We start from the raw sequence: 17,543 nt of genomic DNA, 5'->3' as shown, positions 1-17,543 counted from the left end.
CAATTAGTTATATTGTATCTTCTGCTTCAGTTACTATCCAAATTTCTGTTCAGTTGAATGTTAATTTTTTCTAGTTATTTCTTGGTAACTGAATTATAACTCTTTCTAGAAGAAAAAAGAATCTGTCCTGAGGTGCCATTCAGTGCTTGTTCTTGAATGTCTGCTACATGTTTGCATCTGAGAGCAGACATGACAAACTAACTCTTTAGCCTTCCATCGTCATTCTGGCTATAATTAGTTGTATTCATTTCATCAGCAATTTATAGCTCAGTAAGAATTGCTTATGCTAAGCACATGTTTGTATTTGCTGCCATGAGTATCACTTTTTTAGATTTTTTAAACTTTGTTCTTTATTGTAAATATATGAGCCCAAATATAGATCATATATTCAAATGTTGTAGTGAAGTTTTTAAGGTAGTCTTAGGTTTTTATATGTTGATGTCGATATTTATGTGTGATTACACTGAATACAGTTCTAATATATGGTGTTTCCAGACAATTTGGAAACTTTTTTTTTTTCTGGTGAAACACTGCTGAACCATGGAATGCATCTTACATGACCTAACACAGTCTTTTTCTAAATCCATATTGAGGTAAAATACTGTATTTTTTTTTTCTTTTATATGTGTAGATAATGCCACTATGGTAATAAACTAGTTAAAATTAAGCACTGCCTTTATTAGAAATATGATAAAAAACTGTTTGAGAGCATTGTAAAAGGAGAGGTTTGCCTTATGCGTGTTTTAGCAGAAATAAAACAATGTTTTAATTAACATGTACTATTTCAGAATATAATTTTGGTATAATTTTCTGTAAAATTCAGAAGGCTATTGTAAGATGTTTGTTAATGGTATCTTTTAACAACTTACTGAAATTTGCCAGCAATTTAATTTTGACTGAGACATGCTTCTTTTTGACCAGTGTCATGACTTCTTGTGAATCACATTCAAGCAATGTTCTTGTGACTCTGTCTGGGCTCTTCTGATCTGAAACCCCAGATCTCCTTGTCCTGAACTGGAGGTGGTAGGGAGTGCCTGGGTATCAATATCAATTTATAGTGTGAGATGTGATTGTAAAACACTGTAATCCTTTCTAGAAGGAGCTATGTATCGCTATAATTTACAATATATCAAAGACCTGAACAGAGTTCACAAACACATTACTATAGATGATGGATAACATGTTTCTCTGTCCTTGCCAGAGATACATATAATAAAACTGGGTCGTTTCACCAGCAATTTTCGGGGCACTTGATTTCTATCCATTCCTTCTGTCAATTTTGCTCTCATCTTATTGTTCAAATGCAGTATGACTTAAACTGAAATTTTTAGGCCATTAGGTAACAGGAATTAGTTATTCACCGGTTAAACAAAGGAGCATAGCTGGTACAGAGTACTGGGATGTAGGGGACACTATTCTTCCAGTTTGGCCTAAAAGCACTTCTGAGGAGTCTTAACTGAAACCATTGGAGCCATCATCTGCTTGTGCTTTTCATCCTGCTTCCAAAAGGATGTTAATGGCCTCTACAGCTAGCAGGTAATATTATGTATTTACTTAGTAGAGAGGGTCAGGCGCTACAGGTGTTTTGATGTAACAGAGAGTTCTTGTTTCTCTTCTTCAGGAGTTTTGATGTTTGTCAGGAATTTGTGTCTCATTTAAATAATGGCAGAGTGTATTATGTCAGGACTTGTGTATGTAAGTGGAGTTTGATTTTTAAAAACATGTAACTGGCTGAAATTCATGACAGCAAAGGCAAGTCATTTATCTAGAGTTTATTCTACATTTTCATTATTTGAATCATCTGCCCTGTCTACATGATCAAACTTGATTTTTAAAAGCATTTATTTTGAGATAATGACATCAGTAAGATGGATTGGTCTAATATGAAGGTGTGGATAGTAAAACAGCTGTCTTATCAGCCTGGTTACCAAATGACTTTGCTGACATGGTGTAGTTGTGTTGATTTTTTTACATGAATCCCTTACATTTCACATACGTGTCTGTGTGTGACTTTCCCACCAAAATCTAAGCACTCTGAGGGATAGACTTGAAACTGGTATAGGACCTCTCTCCTTTTCAAGTAGAACGAGTGAGAAACTCTGGGACAGAATTGTCACATACTTGGTGTGATACATTAAGACTTGTAACAAATGTCTAATAATAGCAACGACTGCAAACATCCTAGACCCACTTGACCCACACTTTTTGTCATTAGCTGGAGTCTACTTGCCCTTGTCTCACCGCGAGTACCTCTGTTGGCCCCTGAGTGGGGCTGTGCCTCGGGAAGTTCTAAACTCCTTAAAAGTCGCATTATGATGACACAAGGGTGCTTATCTTAAGGCTAAGAGTTTAACTTAAGGCTACTCGATCTTAAGCGGTGAGAGATTTACATCTCTTTGTTTACACGGTGGGAGCTGCAATCTGTACCTCAGGGGTGAGGTTCCACTGTTGCTAGGGACGGGAGGATGCTCCATGTGTAGCTGACGTTTTGAGGGAAACAGGGATGTCGCAGGAGCTGAGGAGGTGAAGATAAGCAGCAAGAGGGTTGAAAGATGGAAGACTAAGTGAAAAAGAACATAGAGAAAAGACTGATATGTGGATACGACCATGGAGACTTGCGTCTGGTGGTGTTAATGCAGTAGTAGAGGATGTGGACAGTTGTTGCTCTGTTTAGCGCTGCAGGATATCAGCAAAGAAGGCATTTATAAGCCACATGAAACCTAATAGTGCTCTACTACACGTTTCTTCTCTGCTTATGGGCGTGCTGCCGTGGGAAAGCCGATCCTTATTATCTTATTATCTGAGGTAAATCAAAACCTGGAATGACCCGCCCGTTTGAAGGTGCTGGAGCTTTCATAAACTAAGTTTAAATCTTGATAGTAAGGAAACAGAATGTCTCCAGGCTGGATTTTTAGGATTAATTATATGTGTGGCTGTGTGCTTTGGCTCTAGAAATGCCAGGTATGTCCAGCACGAGCCGCCTTCCGTCGCTCCTCTCCCCGGCAGCCCCCGCGGGTTCGGTTCGCTTGAGGGGGACGGGCGCGCGCCGGGGGGCGGTGCTGGGAGGGGCGTTTGAGAACCTGTGGCTCCCGCGGGGCCGCGGCGGAGCGCGAGCGCGCTGCGTGCCGGCGTGTCCCGGTGCGCGAGGCCGGGCGCTACCTGCGGCTCCCGTTCCCAAGGCCCTGTTTCCCGATCCAGCCCCGCCCTTCCCGGCGCGGGCGGGGCGGGGGCCACGCTCACGTGACGGCTCGCGGCCAATGGCGCGATCGCGTGATGCGCGGCGCCGGCTGCGCGCGCGGCGGGGGCAGCGCAAGATGGCGGCGGGCGCGTGAGCGGCGGCGGCGGCGGCCGGGACGGAGGGAGCCGAGGCCCGAAGGGACCGGGAGGGGCCGGCGGGGCCGCCGCGGGTGCCGTCCCCGGGGGGCGATGGTAAAATGACCCAGGCGGGCAAGAAGAAGAAGCGCGCCGTGAACCGCAGCATCATGCTGGCCAAGAAGATCATCATTAAAGACGGCGGGACGGTGAGGCCAGGGCGCGGCTGGAGGCGCCGGGGAGCCCCGGGGAGCCCCGGGCAGCGCGGCGGGGCGGGGCGGCAGAGGGCGGGCAGGGCCCGGTGGGCCCACGGGTCTTGGCAGCCGCGCTGGTGGCGGTGCCCCAGCAGCTCTTGGGCCCAGGCTGGCTGGTCCGGCCCGTAGGGGCTGTTCCCGGGCGCGGGACGGGGTTGAGGCGCAGGAGCGAGTGCGGCCCCAGCCGCTGGGCCCCGGCCCGCCGGGGCGTTACGGCCGCCCCGGGGTGCGGGGCGTGTCCGGACCCGCCTCGCCCCGGCCGCGATTCGGAGCGGGGCCGCGCAAGGCGGGGCTGCCGCCGGCACGGACCGCCGTGGCCGTGGGCTGGGACAGAATGGGCCAGCGAGGGGGACACGCTCCAGCACCTGAGAAGTCCCGCAAAGGGCGCCTGGAAGAAGGATTTTTCAGTTCCTCACACTGTCTTGCTTCCTCTTGAATACATAAATTTTAAAAAGAAGGGAAGTTATTAAGTGGTTTTGGCTGTTGGAGCTTGGGGTTTGTTTGTTTTTGTGTTTTGATTTGGTTTGGTTTTTTTAAATTGATGAGTGCCATGACTTGCAGTGTATCATTGCCCCTGGATTTTTTCCACTGTGTAACATTATGCAGCTTCCGTGTGCTCTCTTCTAAATACAGTGTCATTATTTCATATAAGAGACATCTTGACAGACTAAGTTGCTGATAGCTCTTCAGTTTGTCTTTTTGGAACAGTAATGGAGGAAAGGGAGGTTTCAGAGTCACCATACTTGTTCGTCGAAGTGGTGGCCATCTGTCTGGTTTACTTCAGTGTCAAGAAGCAAAACTAATTCCAGTGATGGCTGTTGGTGTTTTCCAGGACATGTTTTCCCTTTCTTTGTGAAGATAGAAATGAATGAGATGATTACCTTGTACAAATGTTAAATGCAAGTATTTTAGTATGAGTAGTAGAAGCAGAGTAAATGCTGTTACTCAGGGGACATGATGCTTCATCATTTCTCTCTGGGATGATCATTGGTTAAGATACAATATGCTTCCAAGTGCCCTTTACCTCTCAACTTTAACTTTCTTTTGCTAAGAGAGGTGAAAGGATGTTACAATTAACTGCATTCAGTAATATTTGTGGTGCAGCATTGGGTGGCTCCCACCAGTTCCAAAAGCAGAATGCAAACTTGCATGAGTTCTGTATGATTTTCAGTTTATTAAAACAGTGGAAACATGGGCCATAAACATTAGATGAAAGTATGTAGATTGTTGGTAGATAAGAAATTTCAGCTTGTGATACTTTCTACTTTCAAATAAATGTTCTGGAATTTATTTGTTTTATATACATTTTTAAAGTTAAGAGGTCTGGTATAGCAGAGTATTCTTTATAATGACAGCAAAAACTTTATGCATGGATTTTTTTTTTAATGTTTGCTGTTAGTTAGCCTTCAGTGCTCTGTCCTCAGCTCCTTTGTTACCCAGCACATTGTGTGACACTGTGGGAAACAGGTACATGAAAATGGCCCCCGTGTGTTGAATGTCTCCCACTGGCAAACCAGTAATTAATCAAGTATCTTCATGTACAGTTTCCGGACTGATTGGTTTATTTTGAAACTATTTGACATCAAAGAAAACTGTATGAGCCAGCAAGAATATACAGCTGGTTAATGAGGCAGTGGCACAGGCAAAAAGAGTTTCTGATGGGGAACCTCAGTCAAACCTAATGTAATTGTCACTGGTTCTGATGTGGACAGGAAAAAAAAACAAGCAAAAAGGAAACCCACCCATTGTTTCTGCAAAACCTCTCCTCCCACCACAGTTTGTGCTGGGTCGCCTTGACAAGGCAGTGGGTGTTGCAGGAGGTTGGGTGCATGGCAGTATTTTTGGGTTGTTCTCTTTGCAGCTTTAGTAGCTGTATCACAGAAAAAATGCGTAATGGTGTGTGTGCTCACACACTTGAGATTTCAGTAAAGGAGAGGCAGTAACACCAGTGAAGTGGTTTCATAGAACGATAACAGTTTGGTTGGGAGGGACCGTAAAGATCATCTGGTTCCAACCCCCCTGCCATGTAGTGGAACCTTCCAGTACATCAGGTTGCTCAAAATCCCATCCAACTTAGTGTAAACACTTCCAGGGATAGAGCATCTACAACTTCTGTTTCAACCCTTTTTTTCCCAATAATTTTAATTTTAATTTTGCCTTCCTTTGTGACCACCTAGTATTTGTCTTATGTAAGATGATGCATTTTTGAAGCAGTCATGCAATGACTTTATTTGTGTACTTTATGTGGTGCCTTTTTCAGCACAGGAGCAGCAGCTGTGATCTTACACCTGATGTCTTTGTTGCTTTGATAGTTATTCTGTTGTTGTTAGATGTGTGTTCTTGGGCTTGCCTGGCATGTACACTTTTTATCACTGACATGGCTGACAGTACAGAGAGTTTGGTTAAAGACATCTTCTCTCTAACCAGGAAAAAGGGCATTCCTAGAGCACTGTTTTGTGCCACAGACTTAGCTGGATGTAAATACACTCTGCTCTGGGTCCCTGGTTGCAGAGAAGGGTTGGTGTTACTCTGACTGAACATCTTGGTTCCGGCTTGTTCACTCAAGGACTCCATATCTTTTATCTCCAGGTGTAAGGCCACCTGATTTGGTTGCACTTGGGTCATTACATTACATGTTAGCCCATTTATAAAGCACAGGGGTCAGGTTGGTAGAGTAGGACAGGGCTGAACACCCAGTGCCTGCACTGTACATGTTGGGGTAGGAGGGTGCATCAGACTGGTGCTGAAATCTTGTGAACTGAATGCGCATGAAGTATCTTAATGCACTGCAATTTATATGCTTATTAATCTCCTTCCCTTTCTCTTTCACCTTAGGAGTATTTTTGCCACTTTATAGTTGCAACCACCTTTAAAAATGGCTATAGGGGGGATGATCTAAATGTCACTAAACTACCTTGTTTTTTAATAGTACCTGTGGCAAGAGACCACTAGCAATAAGAAAGCAAGGAAATTTAACCCTAGTGATTTAAATGTCACTTCTGTTTGTTTCTGCCGGTGTGTAGGAAACATCTGTTGCTGTTGCTTACAGCTGGATGACATGGCAGAGGGCAGCAGTCACCTGCCTGTGTGTCTCTAAAGTCACCAGTGGCTCAGCTGTGCAGAACAGCCCCTGGTTTCGTTCTGCTGTTTCGGTCTGTGCGTGTGGTCTGTGAGGAGCTGCCCAGAGCGAGACAAGGCAGCACGGGGACAGATGGCCCATGAGCTCGTGTTTGCTCTGAATAGAGGTGCTCTTGACCCCCGTGCTTGGAGGGATGGGGATGGTTTGTGACACCCACCTCGCCATCTGTCATACCTTGGGGGAGTCATGAGCCAGTAATGTGACAGGAATCCAGGGGCTATGGGAATCAACCTGATTTTCTGATTTTGTGACATCAAGCCAAATGGGTAACGATGATACTTACAGTTTGTGCAGAGCTGGATAAATTTTTAACCCAAAGCTAAAATAAGGACTGTGGGTGGAAAGGGAAAGGAATTGTGGGAAGAGAAGATAATTATAGCCACTTTCTGTACCTAAAAAGACTGTTAATGTACCTCCTTAGGAGTGTAGGATGAAGAAATAGCAGGAATATCTATGGTATGTCTGTATTTACTGAAGAGGGCTTCGGAAAGAAAAATAGCACAATTCTGTGGTACTTTTGTAACTCACCTTTTACATATTGATATGGTTACTTTTAAAAATTGTGATCTTTTTTAGCAAGAGGGATGAGTAGCCAGTGAGGTTTTCTGTATTTATTTCCTATGTTTGTTCAATAAGCTTTTTTTTTTTCTATATTGGAAATACTGGAATCTGGAAAGAAAAGCTAGGTATGGCTTGCATAAATCTCGTCATAAAAGAAAGACTCTAATATTACAGAACTGCAACTTGGAATTGTATAGTATTTGAGGCTGGAAGGCACCTCTGAACATCTGATCCAGCTACCCCACTGTCTTAACCCAGACAGTGTCAGCTGGAGCAGTTTGCTCAGGGCTGTGTCTGGTGAGGTTTGAGGGATGGAGGCTCCACACTTCACTGAGCAGCCTGTTTCAGGGGGTCCTTGTTCAAGGTTTAAGTAGAATTTCTTGTATTTCACTGTGTGCCTCTGGTTCTGTTACCTCTGAGAAGTTTCTGGCTCTTGTCTTTGCTCCCTCCCATCAGAAACTTACACACATCGATAAGATCCCAGTGAGCCTTCTTGGGAAGCAGCCGAGGTCTTTAGGCTGTGTGTGCTCAGTGTAATGTCAGGTCTGATCACATCAGTACCACTCGTAGTAACTTACCTACAAGCTGGGAGAGTACATGTTAAGGCAGCACTTCTGAGTTTAAAGAATGCATATGAGATTTCTGATGAGTTATTCATAGTGCCTTCATATGAAAATAATTAGTGAACCATATCCTTAATTTGCAAATGTTGCACTGTGGCATGTTGTTTGACAGCATTTAGAGGCTACAAGATGAGCAGGTTGTCCCACCCATGCTCCTTTTGTTCTTCTCAAAAGCTACTTCTGATTCTACTAAATCACTGAAGAATTTGAAGTTCCTTATGTCAAATCTTTCATCTGTATCTCTTCCTGCATTTGAACGCCCTGTAATTCACAGGCCTGCACTCAGTATTTGGGAAGCGATCAGTGCTGTTCCTGAGATTTGCTTCTGGTGTTTGTTATTTTGGTTTCTTTCCTGATTTAGAGCTATCAAAGTTTTGTAGCAGTGATGCCTTTTAGTAACAGAAGTGCTGTAGAGCTGTTTGATAGACCAGGTAATTAGATTTTGAGATAGCTGAGTGTAAACACAACCATGTTTTGGAATCATGAAAACTTGATTCCATGTGGCATTGTGTAAACCTCAGCAATTTTCTCAAGGAAAATAAAATGATCTTCTGAAGAAGCGTCTGTTTTCCCTGTAGCATCCTTGTTTACCAGAGTGGCAGTGTAAGTGGTTAATATTTAGAGATGGCAGTGAAGGATTCTGCATAGTAAAATTAAGACACTTCAGGACATTATCACCAAAGGATTAAAAAAAGGAATTTCACCAGTTAGCTGGGGTAACTGTATTCCAAAGGTTTGAGTCCTGTTTAATTGTTAATCCTTCTATTTTTAATGTTCAAATGCATTTCTCACTACTCTGATAGATGGTTAGATGTTTTTATCACCTGTCTTTTCTTTTGTTTTAGCCTCAAGGAATAGGCTCACCTAGTGTCTACCATGCCGTTATTGTAATCTTCTTGGAGTTCTTTGCTTGGGGACTCCTGACAGCTCCCACTCTGGTGGTAAGTGATTCTCTGGAGCTTTTTCTCGCTGTACAGGACATGGGGCAATTACTGCAAAGGCACTTGGCATCTTCTGAATTAAATTAAAATTACATATCATTGACCTGCTCTGTTGTGGAAGTAAAAAGTTCTGTATTTTTAGATGGTATCAAAAATTTCAAATTCTTTCATTAAAGCAGAGTAATGTGTAGCATAGCTGTTTACGTGCAAGTCTGCTAACACTCAAGCTTACATGTAAGTATTTTCTGATTGAAATCAATAAGACAGCAATGTAATTATCTTTCCTTTCAAATTGCCACAAAAAGTTGGCACATTACAAATACAAAGACAAAAATACTTCAAATTTGGTAACATTATGCAAGCATGTGTATGTGTGTAGGTAGGGAGATCTTTGCTGACCTGGCTGTGTTTTAAACAGAAGCTTCAGAGCACAGACCCTGTTACACCAGTCAGAGCTTCCCTGTGATTAGTGAGACAGTCATACCAACGTGTTTGTACCAAATTGTTTTGTCATGTAGTTGGTTGCTTTTAATTTGGATTTAATCTGTGAGTGACACATGCTGACAAATTAGAAGGAGTGAAGGCTTAAAAATCTTCAGGCAGGCTCCACCTAAAATGCAGTCTTGGTGCAGCTCTGAAAGCTGATGTTAACCATGAACAGTGTCCTGGGTATAGATGGTACATTGGTTACTGAAGGGAGTCCCTCTCACTGACACCAGTCACACTGAGAGACCTGCATTTCTGGGCTCTCCTCACTGAGCTGGGAGGCACTTCAGAATGTGAGGTGATGTCTCCTCTCTCCCTCCCCAGTTCCCAACAGATGGCACAGTAACATGTGGAAAGTCTGGTCTGAGATGATTTTCTAAGTTCTCTGTGGACTATTTAGATTTCAGACATTGAAGTCCCAAATTACCTTCCATGCAAATTAGAGATGAAATACGTTATTTGTGGTTTGTCTTTTTCTTCCTCTGTATTCTGTGAAAATAAAAAAAGTACTGTGCATCATAAAGTTGGATGTATCATGAGCAATATTTGTAGCTACTATTGTGTAAATGACAAGTATTCATATTTCTTCTCCAGGTTTTGCATGAAACCTTCCCAAAACATACATTTCTAATGAATGGTCTAATTCAAGGAGTAAAGGTAAGCTGACAGAAGTTAATCACAAGTACAGTTTAAAGTGAATGGTGGGAGGAATATAGAAATGAATGCCAATTGGGTGAAACATTCAAGAGGTTTTTCAATATGGCTTTTGCAGTATAACTAAAACAGGGGAGTAAATTACTTGTAAAAAGGCAAATATGCATCACTTCACTTCTAGTAAGGTATTGCTTGGTCTGTATCTACTGTTTGGTTCAGCAAATAAAAAAGGTAGTTGACTAATCCCAGATGATGCATATGGTGGTAAAAGTTGATAATTTTTTACTTGGAGCTTGTTGCTCCAGTAGGGTATTTTCAATTACTTAGGTTTATGTGAATTCTAAATAGGTAAGATTATAAAACACAGTTATTAAAACTGCTAGTATGACTGGACGATCTGTGTTTTGAATTTTGTGTAGTTCTGGGGTAACAGATCTCAAATTTTATGTAACCAGACATGGGATAGAAGATCAGGGATGCTTGGTCACACTGCCTTTGATGCATTGCACTGTAGTCATTGACTTGAATCAAAATAGAGCCCAGGCTGCTCTCAGATGTGGTGTGGTCAGCTATCACAATTCTAACCACTCAGTTCTAACTTAAAATGTTTTGTTCATTTAGGGCTTATTGTCGTTTCTCAGTGCCCCACTCATAGGTGCCCTGTCTGATGTGTGGGGACGAAAGTCCTTCCTGCTGCTAACAGTGTTTTTCACCTGTGCACCAATACCACTAATGAAGATCAGCCCATGGTTAGTAAATTCTTTCACAGTAGGTTGGCTCTTTCTTGTTAAGGTTGCATCTAATGCATATGTTTGTAGCGTTGTCGATAAATGTTATTTATGGTTCATGGGAGGTTGAGGCTTTTGTATTACTTCCATGCAAAGTTGGGGGAACAGTCAAACTGAAGAGCTGCCATGAGGCCAAACACCTTGGTCAGAATTTTAGCAGCTGCTGGCTTTGATCTGTGTGCTGTAAGCCCTAGTCCTGCTCCAGCACATGTACAAACACTGGGAGAATGCTCTCCAGTAAACTGGGCAGGTCTGTAGTGTGGTCACAGTACTCAAATCCGACTGTGTGGAGATTAGAGCCTGACCTAATGTGGGTGTGAAGTAACCATTTGTGACATAAAATGTTGCTGCAGTTTTACACTTTTATTTCTCAAATTCTAAAATCCACCGCCTTTCATGCTGTGTGCAAGTTAGTAACCTCCTAACTGGCTGGAACATCCCCCAGGCGGGCATGAACTGAGGGTGTGGCAGCAGCACAGCCTGCACTGACGTGGGGCAGCACCAGCTGTTCAGGGAGCTCTGTCAGCCTTTCCCACTTTTTCCCTGGTCACACAGGTTGTTCGTCTCTCTTTGGAAGAAGCTTGTTTCTAAGTGTAGATTAAGGTTTCAAATGCCAAGTGCTAGTGTCTGTAGCATAAAGATATGGCTAATGTTGAGGCCTTTCCATGACCAGATTCTCAAAATACGGAAGTTCCTAATTCACTTTGTGTCATAGATCAGTTGAATTTGTTAGTTGAACACCTCATTTCCCAGTAGTACTTAATCACAGCAGCACTTTGTAGGTGTTACAAAAGCACTCTGTTTGTACTCGGTACACTGAGGAGGAGTTACACAACTCTATCGAGACACATTCACATTAGCTTTATCCAAGATTATCTCAATAAATTGTCAGGATAAGTTGGACAGGGTGATTTACTGTTGAACTGCACTTGGATTGAATAGACTTTCTGTTTCTATTTAGCTGTTCTAATTTTTTTATCATGTTTTAGGTGGTATTTCGCTGTTATCTCCGTGTCTGGAGTTTTTGCAGTGACATTTTCTGTAGTTTTTGCATATGTAGCAGACATAACCCAAGAACATGAGAGAAGCATGGCCTATGGTTTGGTAGGTATTATTTTTGCTCTTTTCCTGTGTTATGCAGTACTAAACCCTTCAGTCTGTAGCGCTTTTCAAAGCTGCCTGTTTGTTTCTTCTGTGGCAAGTTGATTTTAGTTTGGAGTCAGGTTTTTCCATTTAATTGTTCCTGTCATCCAGTCTTGTATATTTGGAATATTTTGCTTCTAAATTAAATACAGCTCATTTCTTCCCAGAGATATCGGCAGACTCCAGAGTTAATTAAACCCAGTTATGTCAGTACATGCAAGAGTGCTGTGAGCCTCACATTGCTGTCCAGTTATCAGAAAAGGGTTTTCTTGAAAAACTGTGATATTCTGAAACACAGAGCTGCTACCACTTAGGCACAGTAAAACGGCTACTTTTAATCGCTGCCTGATTAAAATGATCAGGCTTCTGAAGATGAGGAGGTGTGGGTAATAACACTGCTGACTTGTGTCACTGAAAGTCTTACCAGCTGTGCTTTGTTCCAGGTTTCAGCAACTTTTGCAGCAAGTTTAGTCACCAGCCCTGCTATCGGTGCCTATCTTGGTCGAGTGTACGGAGACAGCCTGGTTGTGGTCCTGGCTACAGCAATAGCCTTGTTGGACATTTGTTTCATCCTTGTTGCTGTACCAGAATCGCTGCCAGAGAAGATGAGGCCAGCATCCTGGGGAGCACCCATTTCGTGGGAGCAGGCTGACCCTTTTGCAGTAAGCTACTTAAATAGGGAATATTTTGTTATTTGTTGATGTTGAGCTTCAGAGACAGGGAAGAGGCTGAATTTACTGTGTTTCAAGCCTAAAAACAAAGCCTTTCTTTTTTAAATTTGACCTTGTTTCACTATTAATACTTTTGCCAGCAATCTTGCTAAACGTGCAGGGAATGCTCTGGTGGTACCAAATAACAGCTTCATTGTCGGGCTTTTCAGATCCCAGCTAGGGATGATTTCTGAAAAAGGAGATGGAATGTTTTGTAATGTTTTATACTTTTTCCTTCTCCGCAGTCACTGAAGAAAGTTGGCCAGGACTCCATTGTGCTGCTAATCTGCATAACAGTCTTTCTTTCCTACCTCCCAGAGGCAGGTCAATATTCCAGCTTCTTCCTATACCTCAGACAGGTAATGTAACATTTTGGTATGGATTTGAACAAAAGTAAATACACAGGATTTAGGAAATTTTTCAGAATTGCTGAGATAGTATGGAAGGTGTAGATAACTAGTATAATTTAAAAGTTTCCAGCAGCTGATTTAAGTCCTCTTGCTGTTCTGTTTTTCTCTCTTTATAGAAAGACATGAACTATAAAACAATTTCTTGTATTTTGTAGTTATTTGCATTATTCTTGGACTACAAGGTTCAGTGTGTTAAAACTGGTTTTATTTTTTGAGAGAACTGTTTAATTGTTTTCAATTCACGCTCCTTTATTTTTGTATACTTGCTCTATTTAATACAAAAATTCCAAACCCCATGACTTAGATTTTCTAAGTTAAGGAGGAGCTGAGTAATACTGGTCTTCTACTGTTGTGTGTTTCCTCACTGTGTTTGTGACATCCTGATACATGGTTTATGGTTAATAATCAAATTGCCTTTTTTTAATATAGATAATGGGATTTTCATCTGAAAGTGTTGCAGCGTTTATAGCAGTCCTTGGGATTCTTTCCATTATTGCACAGGTCAGTTATTGCTCTGTGTGTCATTGATTTGCTAAGTTCAAAAGAATGAAGGACTGTGAAGAACTTTGAAAACACTGTGGTTCCATAACTGTCACTCACCTTTTGTATAGCTGTTTTTTTCCAAATCTCTAACTATCGATTAACACTCTATAACAGATGAAAAAGTACTTGACAACCAGGGTTTGGCTCATTAATATCTGATATGTATTGTGTTGGGAAAACTAAATCTTTTGTGCATCAAAGAAGGGGTGATGGTTTGGTTATATTACTTGCTAAATAATTGCTATTTTTTGGGTAGAGGCAACTACTGCTTCTGGAGAATTTTACTTTAAAACATTTATTTGCATATATTTGTCATTAAGAATAAAATGTTTTCAGGGGTTTTGTTGCATTTTTAATTAATTAACTCATCAACTCATCTGTGTTTAACATTTAGAATAAAATGTTATTTTTCTGATTTTATTTTTTTCACTTTTTCCCCTGTTAGACAATAGTTTTGAGCTTACTTATGCGGTCCATTGGAAATAAAAATACCATCCTACTGGGCCTAGGATTTCAAATACTGCAGCTTGCGTGGTACGGCTTTGGATCAGAACCGTGGTAAGTACATTGCATCTCAGTCTCTGAATGGTGCAGTATTTGTCTGCATTTTACCCGTTATCCAAGGGAGACAGCCAAGTGTGTGTGAGGTGTATCCAGCATTTATGTGCTCCCAGCACAGAGCTCCAGCCCCGCCAGGCAGTGATCCCAGTGTGTGTTTTGCAGGATGATGTGGGCAGCCGGTGCCGTGGCAGCCATGTCCAGCATTACTTTCCCAGCTGTCAGTGCCCTCGTTTCACGGACCGCTGATGCCGACCAGCAGGGTAGGTTTTGTCCTGGATCTTGGAATTCTAGTCACAGAATACTGTGCAGACAGACACGCTGGGGTCTCGTCATGCTGCTCGTCAGGCAGCCTCAGTTGGCAGGCCAGCCCAGACTCCTGAGCACAAGGCACCACATCTTAAATCCACGTGGCTTGGAGGGTGCAGAGTGTGTGTGTCACGTACTTGTGGCACAGAGGGAAAACCTTCATCGGGTCCCAGCAGTAGCAAAATATTCAGCAGACTTAATGCACTGTTCCTTTTCCTCACTGTTGCATGCAGTGCTTTCTCTCCCCTGTGACAGCAGGGATATTGCCTATCTCCTGGCCTCTGAATGAGCTCAGCATGGCAAGTACTGCTGTGTGCTAGAGGCAGATGGAAAAACCACTTGAATGTACCATAATGACAAGCTTTTTGCACCCCTTGTTTATTGCTACACATAGTGCAACAGCATTTAGAGCTTTCCTGCTTGCATCAGTTTGAAGGTGAAGTGAATAACGTCTTACTGATTCATCAGAAATAGTTAATTATATATTTATAAATACAGATAGATGAGAACAGGTTATTTTGCTTTTCCCAGGTGTTGTTCAAGGGATGATAACAGGCATTCGAGGACTGTGTAATGGTTTGGGACCAGCACTTTATGGTTTTATATTCTATATATTTCACGTTGAATTGAATGAACTGCCCATGCCTGAATCACCATCAGGAGGTAGTGTGGTTGCACAATACCATTTACAACAGGTATGTTTCTTTTTTTACTTACTGCTTCCAAAAAAAAGAAGTTAAGAAGGGATCATGTGCCCATCAGTTCTTGAGTTTGATGCTGTGTGACATTTAGTTACACTAACTGTAAGTGAAGGGTTTAGAAAGACGTTCTTGAGTCCGTCTTGGGCAGGGTTGTTGGTCTGTTTGTTTAACAGATGTGTTGGTTTAGTTTAATTTTCCAGTAGATACAGCTGATAGTCATAGACAACTGTGACCCTTGTGAGCAGAATACCTAGAGGGAAGGATGGACTGATACCAACAGTGTACCACTGGTGCATGTTTTGGTTTTGTTGTCCTTTAACCAAGCTCTCTATTTTTTTTTTAGTTTCTAATAGATACTAATTTGTTTAGGAAACTCAGCAGGAAGAACTTGCCCTAGCAAAGGACGTTGGCAGACATTAATAAGAATCATGTGCTCCCTTGTCCTAAATCTTAGGATGTAACATTGTTTTCACATTTTTTGTAAAAGACTCCACTGTACTAACTAGTGCATCCAGAAACAACTCTTCCCACTCCAGAAATTGGGATAATTAGCAATTGTAGTCTGTTAATGTGCGTTTAAGGGCTCATTAACATGTTGTGGTGTTACTGTTGTTGTTTTCAGAATTCCATCATTCCTGGACCCCCATTCTTATTTGGAGCGTGCTCTGTGCTGTTGGCACTACTTGTTGCCTTGTTTATTCCTGAACACACAAACCTAAACGTCCGATCCAGCAACTGGAAGAAACACTGTGGCAGCCATGGCCATCCCCACAGCCCACAAGCTCCTGGTGAAGCTAAAGAACCATTACTGCAAGATACAAATGTATGACAAAAATCCAGGAAGACCTTTTGGACTCTTTTCATCAGCAGTTTGGGATACACATTCCAATTCCATCAAAATGTAATTTCTTAAGGTAATCTTAAGAAGTATCTTTCTGCATGAAATCTGTAGGAATTAAAACAGGAGCTTTCTCCAAAGATGTTGCCATTGAACTAAAAACTTACTTGCTTTTATAAACAAACTGTTACATACTCGTCTCTTGCCATGAAATACTGTTACTGCTAAACTTAACTTTACATTCTAGTTCAGAGACAAAAAGTAGAGTCCAGGCATGAGCATGTGTCCTTCTGTTTCCTTACGGTGGTGAGCTTTAATTCTAGTCACGCTACGTCTCAATGAGACATACTGGCATCTGTGTGGACCCATTCGTTTTAAAATCTTGGGTCAGTTGATTCAAAGCCTTAATGTAAATGTACTCAAGTAGGAAGAAGGTAAATTGGTATCATTTCTTTTTAAAGTCACATGGCAGGTTTTTTTAAGTTTGTACTAATACAAAAATCACATGAGCACGCTTGCTGAACAGTAAAAGTTATTTTTTATGTAAGTGCATTTACTCTTTCTATTTTTGAATAAACGGTAGTGTCAAACACTTGTTTAAATAGTAAGTGGGTGTTTTGAGCCTACAAATTTTAATATTGGCTCTAAAACTCTACTTTCCTACGCACCGTTTATTATACCACTATATTTCTGATGTTTGCGTAATCATAAGGACCTCAAAACTTGAAAACACAGACTGAACTATAAGCTGATAGCCTTGAATCTGTCCGTGTGCTATATAGTGGCCTTTGAGGACTGTCACAATAACCCTTTTGCATTACAGAGCTAAAGTTTTAGTCCTAAATTTTCAGGACCCTTAGTACAGAAGAGAGCTTTATATACAATTACTGATGTGAATTTCTCTAAAAGTGTATATTTTTGTGTCCAGTTGTATTATTTAAGTGTTCCTTTGTATAAATTTGTGTATAAAGTATTGTATAGGTTTAAAATGTTTTCATCTTGTGGTTATTGCTTAATGCTTTTTTACCTTTGAACATTCACCATGGTTGACCAAGAGCAGGAAAAAAATATGTAAATATACTGTTAATAAAGTTGAATATTTTAATGAATTTTTAAATAATTGTTAACGTCTCTTAAAACCTTAATTGAAGTGCTGTAGTGCATGTGTGTTACACTTCAGCAGATGAGCAAAGTCAGCTGGAGTTCAGGTGCAGCAGGTTTTATGTGTCACATAAAGGAGCCTTGGAATTATCCCTGCTGTCCAGCAGCATGGGCTGGCTGCAGCTGGCTCCTTGTTTCCTGGGGGATCGAAGGCAACAGGATGGCCATAGATCCAGGCTCCAAGAAACAGGTCAGTTAGTTACACCCAGCCACCCTTTCCTGTGCTGCAGGGATCAGTCGGCCCTAGCCCACTATGCTTTTATTTTGTATTTGCTGTGAAGAGGCCTGGGAGATTGGAAAGCTGCCACCCTTTGATTGATAGCAGCTCATCTGCAGGTGGAGACAAACAGCAAATTCAGTCACACCAACTGACCCTTAGAAATGGGGCTGTAAGCACAGGGGGGCTGCCGGG

At 41.9% G+C, this 17,543-nt stretch overlaps 1 protein-coding gene across 3 annotated transcripts; it reads left to right on the top strand.

Annotated features, from left to right (window-relative positions):
* The first annotated feature begins 2,412 nt into the window (after window positions 1–2,412).
* On the top strand, window positions 2,413–17,087 carry MFSD14A (major facilitator superfamily domain containing 14A). Of its 3 annotated transcripts, none has more exons than XM_017827181.1 (12): window positions 2,413–2,434; window positions 8,735–8,830; window positions 9,911–9,973; window positions 10,592–10,719; window positions 11,748–11,862; window positions 12,345–12,563; window positions 12,857–12,970; window positions 13,451–13,522; window positions 14,010–14,122; window positions 14,288–14,385; window positions 14,963–15,126; window positions 15,755–17,087. In XM_017827181.1, exons 3-12 carry the CDS (start codon window positions 9,947–9,949, stop codon window positions 15,959–15,961), a joined length of 1,257 nt encoding a protein of 418 aa, XP_017682670.1. In that variant the 5' UTR covers window positions 2,413–2,434; window positions 8,735–8,830; window positions 9,911–9,946; the 3' UTR covers window positions 15,962–17,087. The 3 variants fall into 3 exon arrangements, with proteins under 3 accessions (XP_017682670.1, XP_017682669.1, XP_017682668.1); XM_017827180.1 differs by lacking the exon at window positions 2,413–2,434 and adding an exon at window positions 2,506–2,523; XM_017827179.1 differs by lacking the exon at window positions 2,413–2,434 and adding an exon at window positions 3,352–3,521.
* Window positions 17,088–17,543: the final 456 nt, after the last annotated feature.

Source organism: Lepidothrix coronata, unplaced genomic scaffold, assembly GCF_001604755.1.
Source record: "Lepidothrix coronata isolate B3197 unplaced genomic scaffold, Lepidothrix_coronata-1.0 Scaffold136, whole genome shotgun sequence".
NCBI classification, from domain to species: Eukaryota; Metazoa; Chordata; class Aves; order Passeriformes; family Pipridae; genus Lepidothrix; species Lepidothrix coronata.
Note: the sequence above shows the minus strand (reverse complement) of the source record. Positions and strands in the feature narration are given on the sequence as shown.

Coding starts and splice junctions, on each gene's coding strand:
- MFSD14A (XM_017827179.1), top strand. CDS start 3,435: ATGACCCAGGCGGGCAAGAAGAAGAAGCGCGCCGTGAACCGCAGCATC. Junction 14,123..14,287: donor GGCTTTGGATCAGAACCGTG/GTAAGTACATTG, acceptor TGTGTTTTGCAG/GATGATGTGGGCAGCCGGTG. Junction 14,386..14,962: donor CGCTGATGCCGACCAGCAGG/GTAGGTTTTGTC, acceptor TGCTTTTCCCAG/GTGTTGTTCAAGGGATGATA.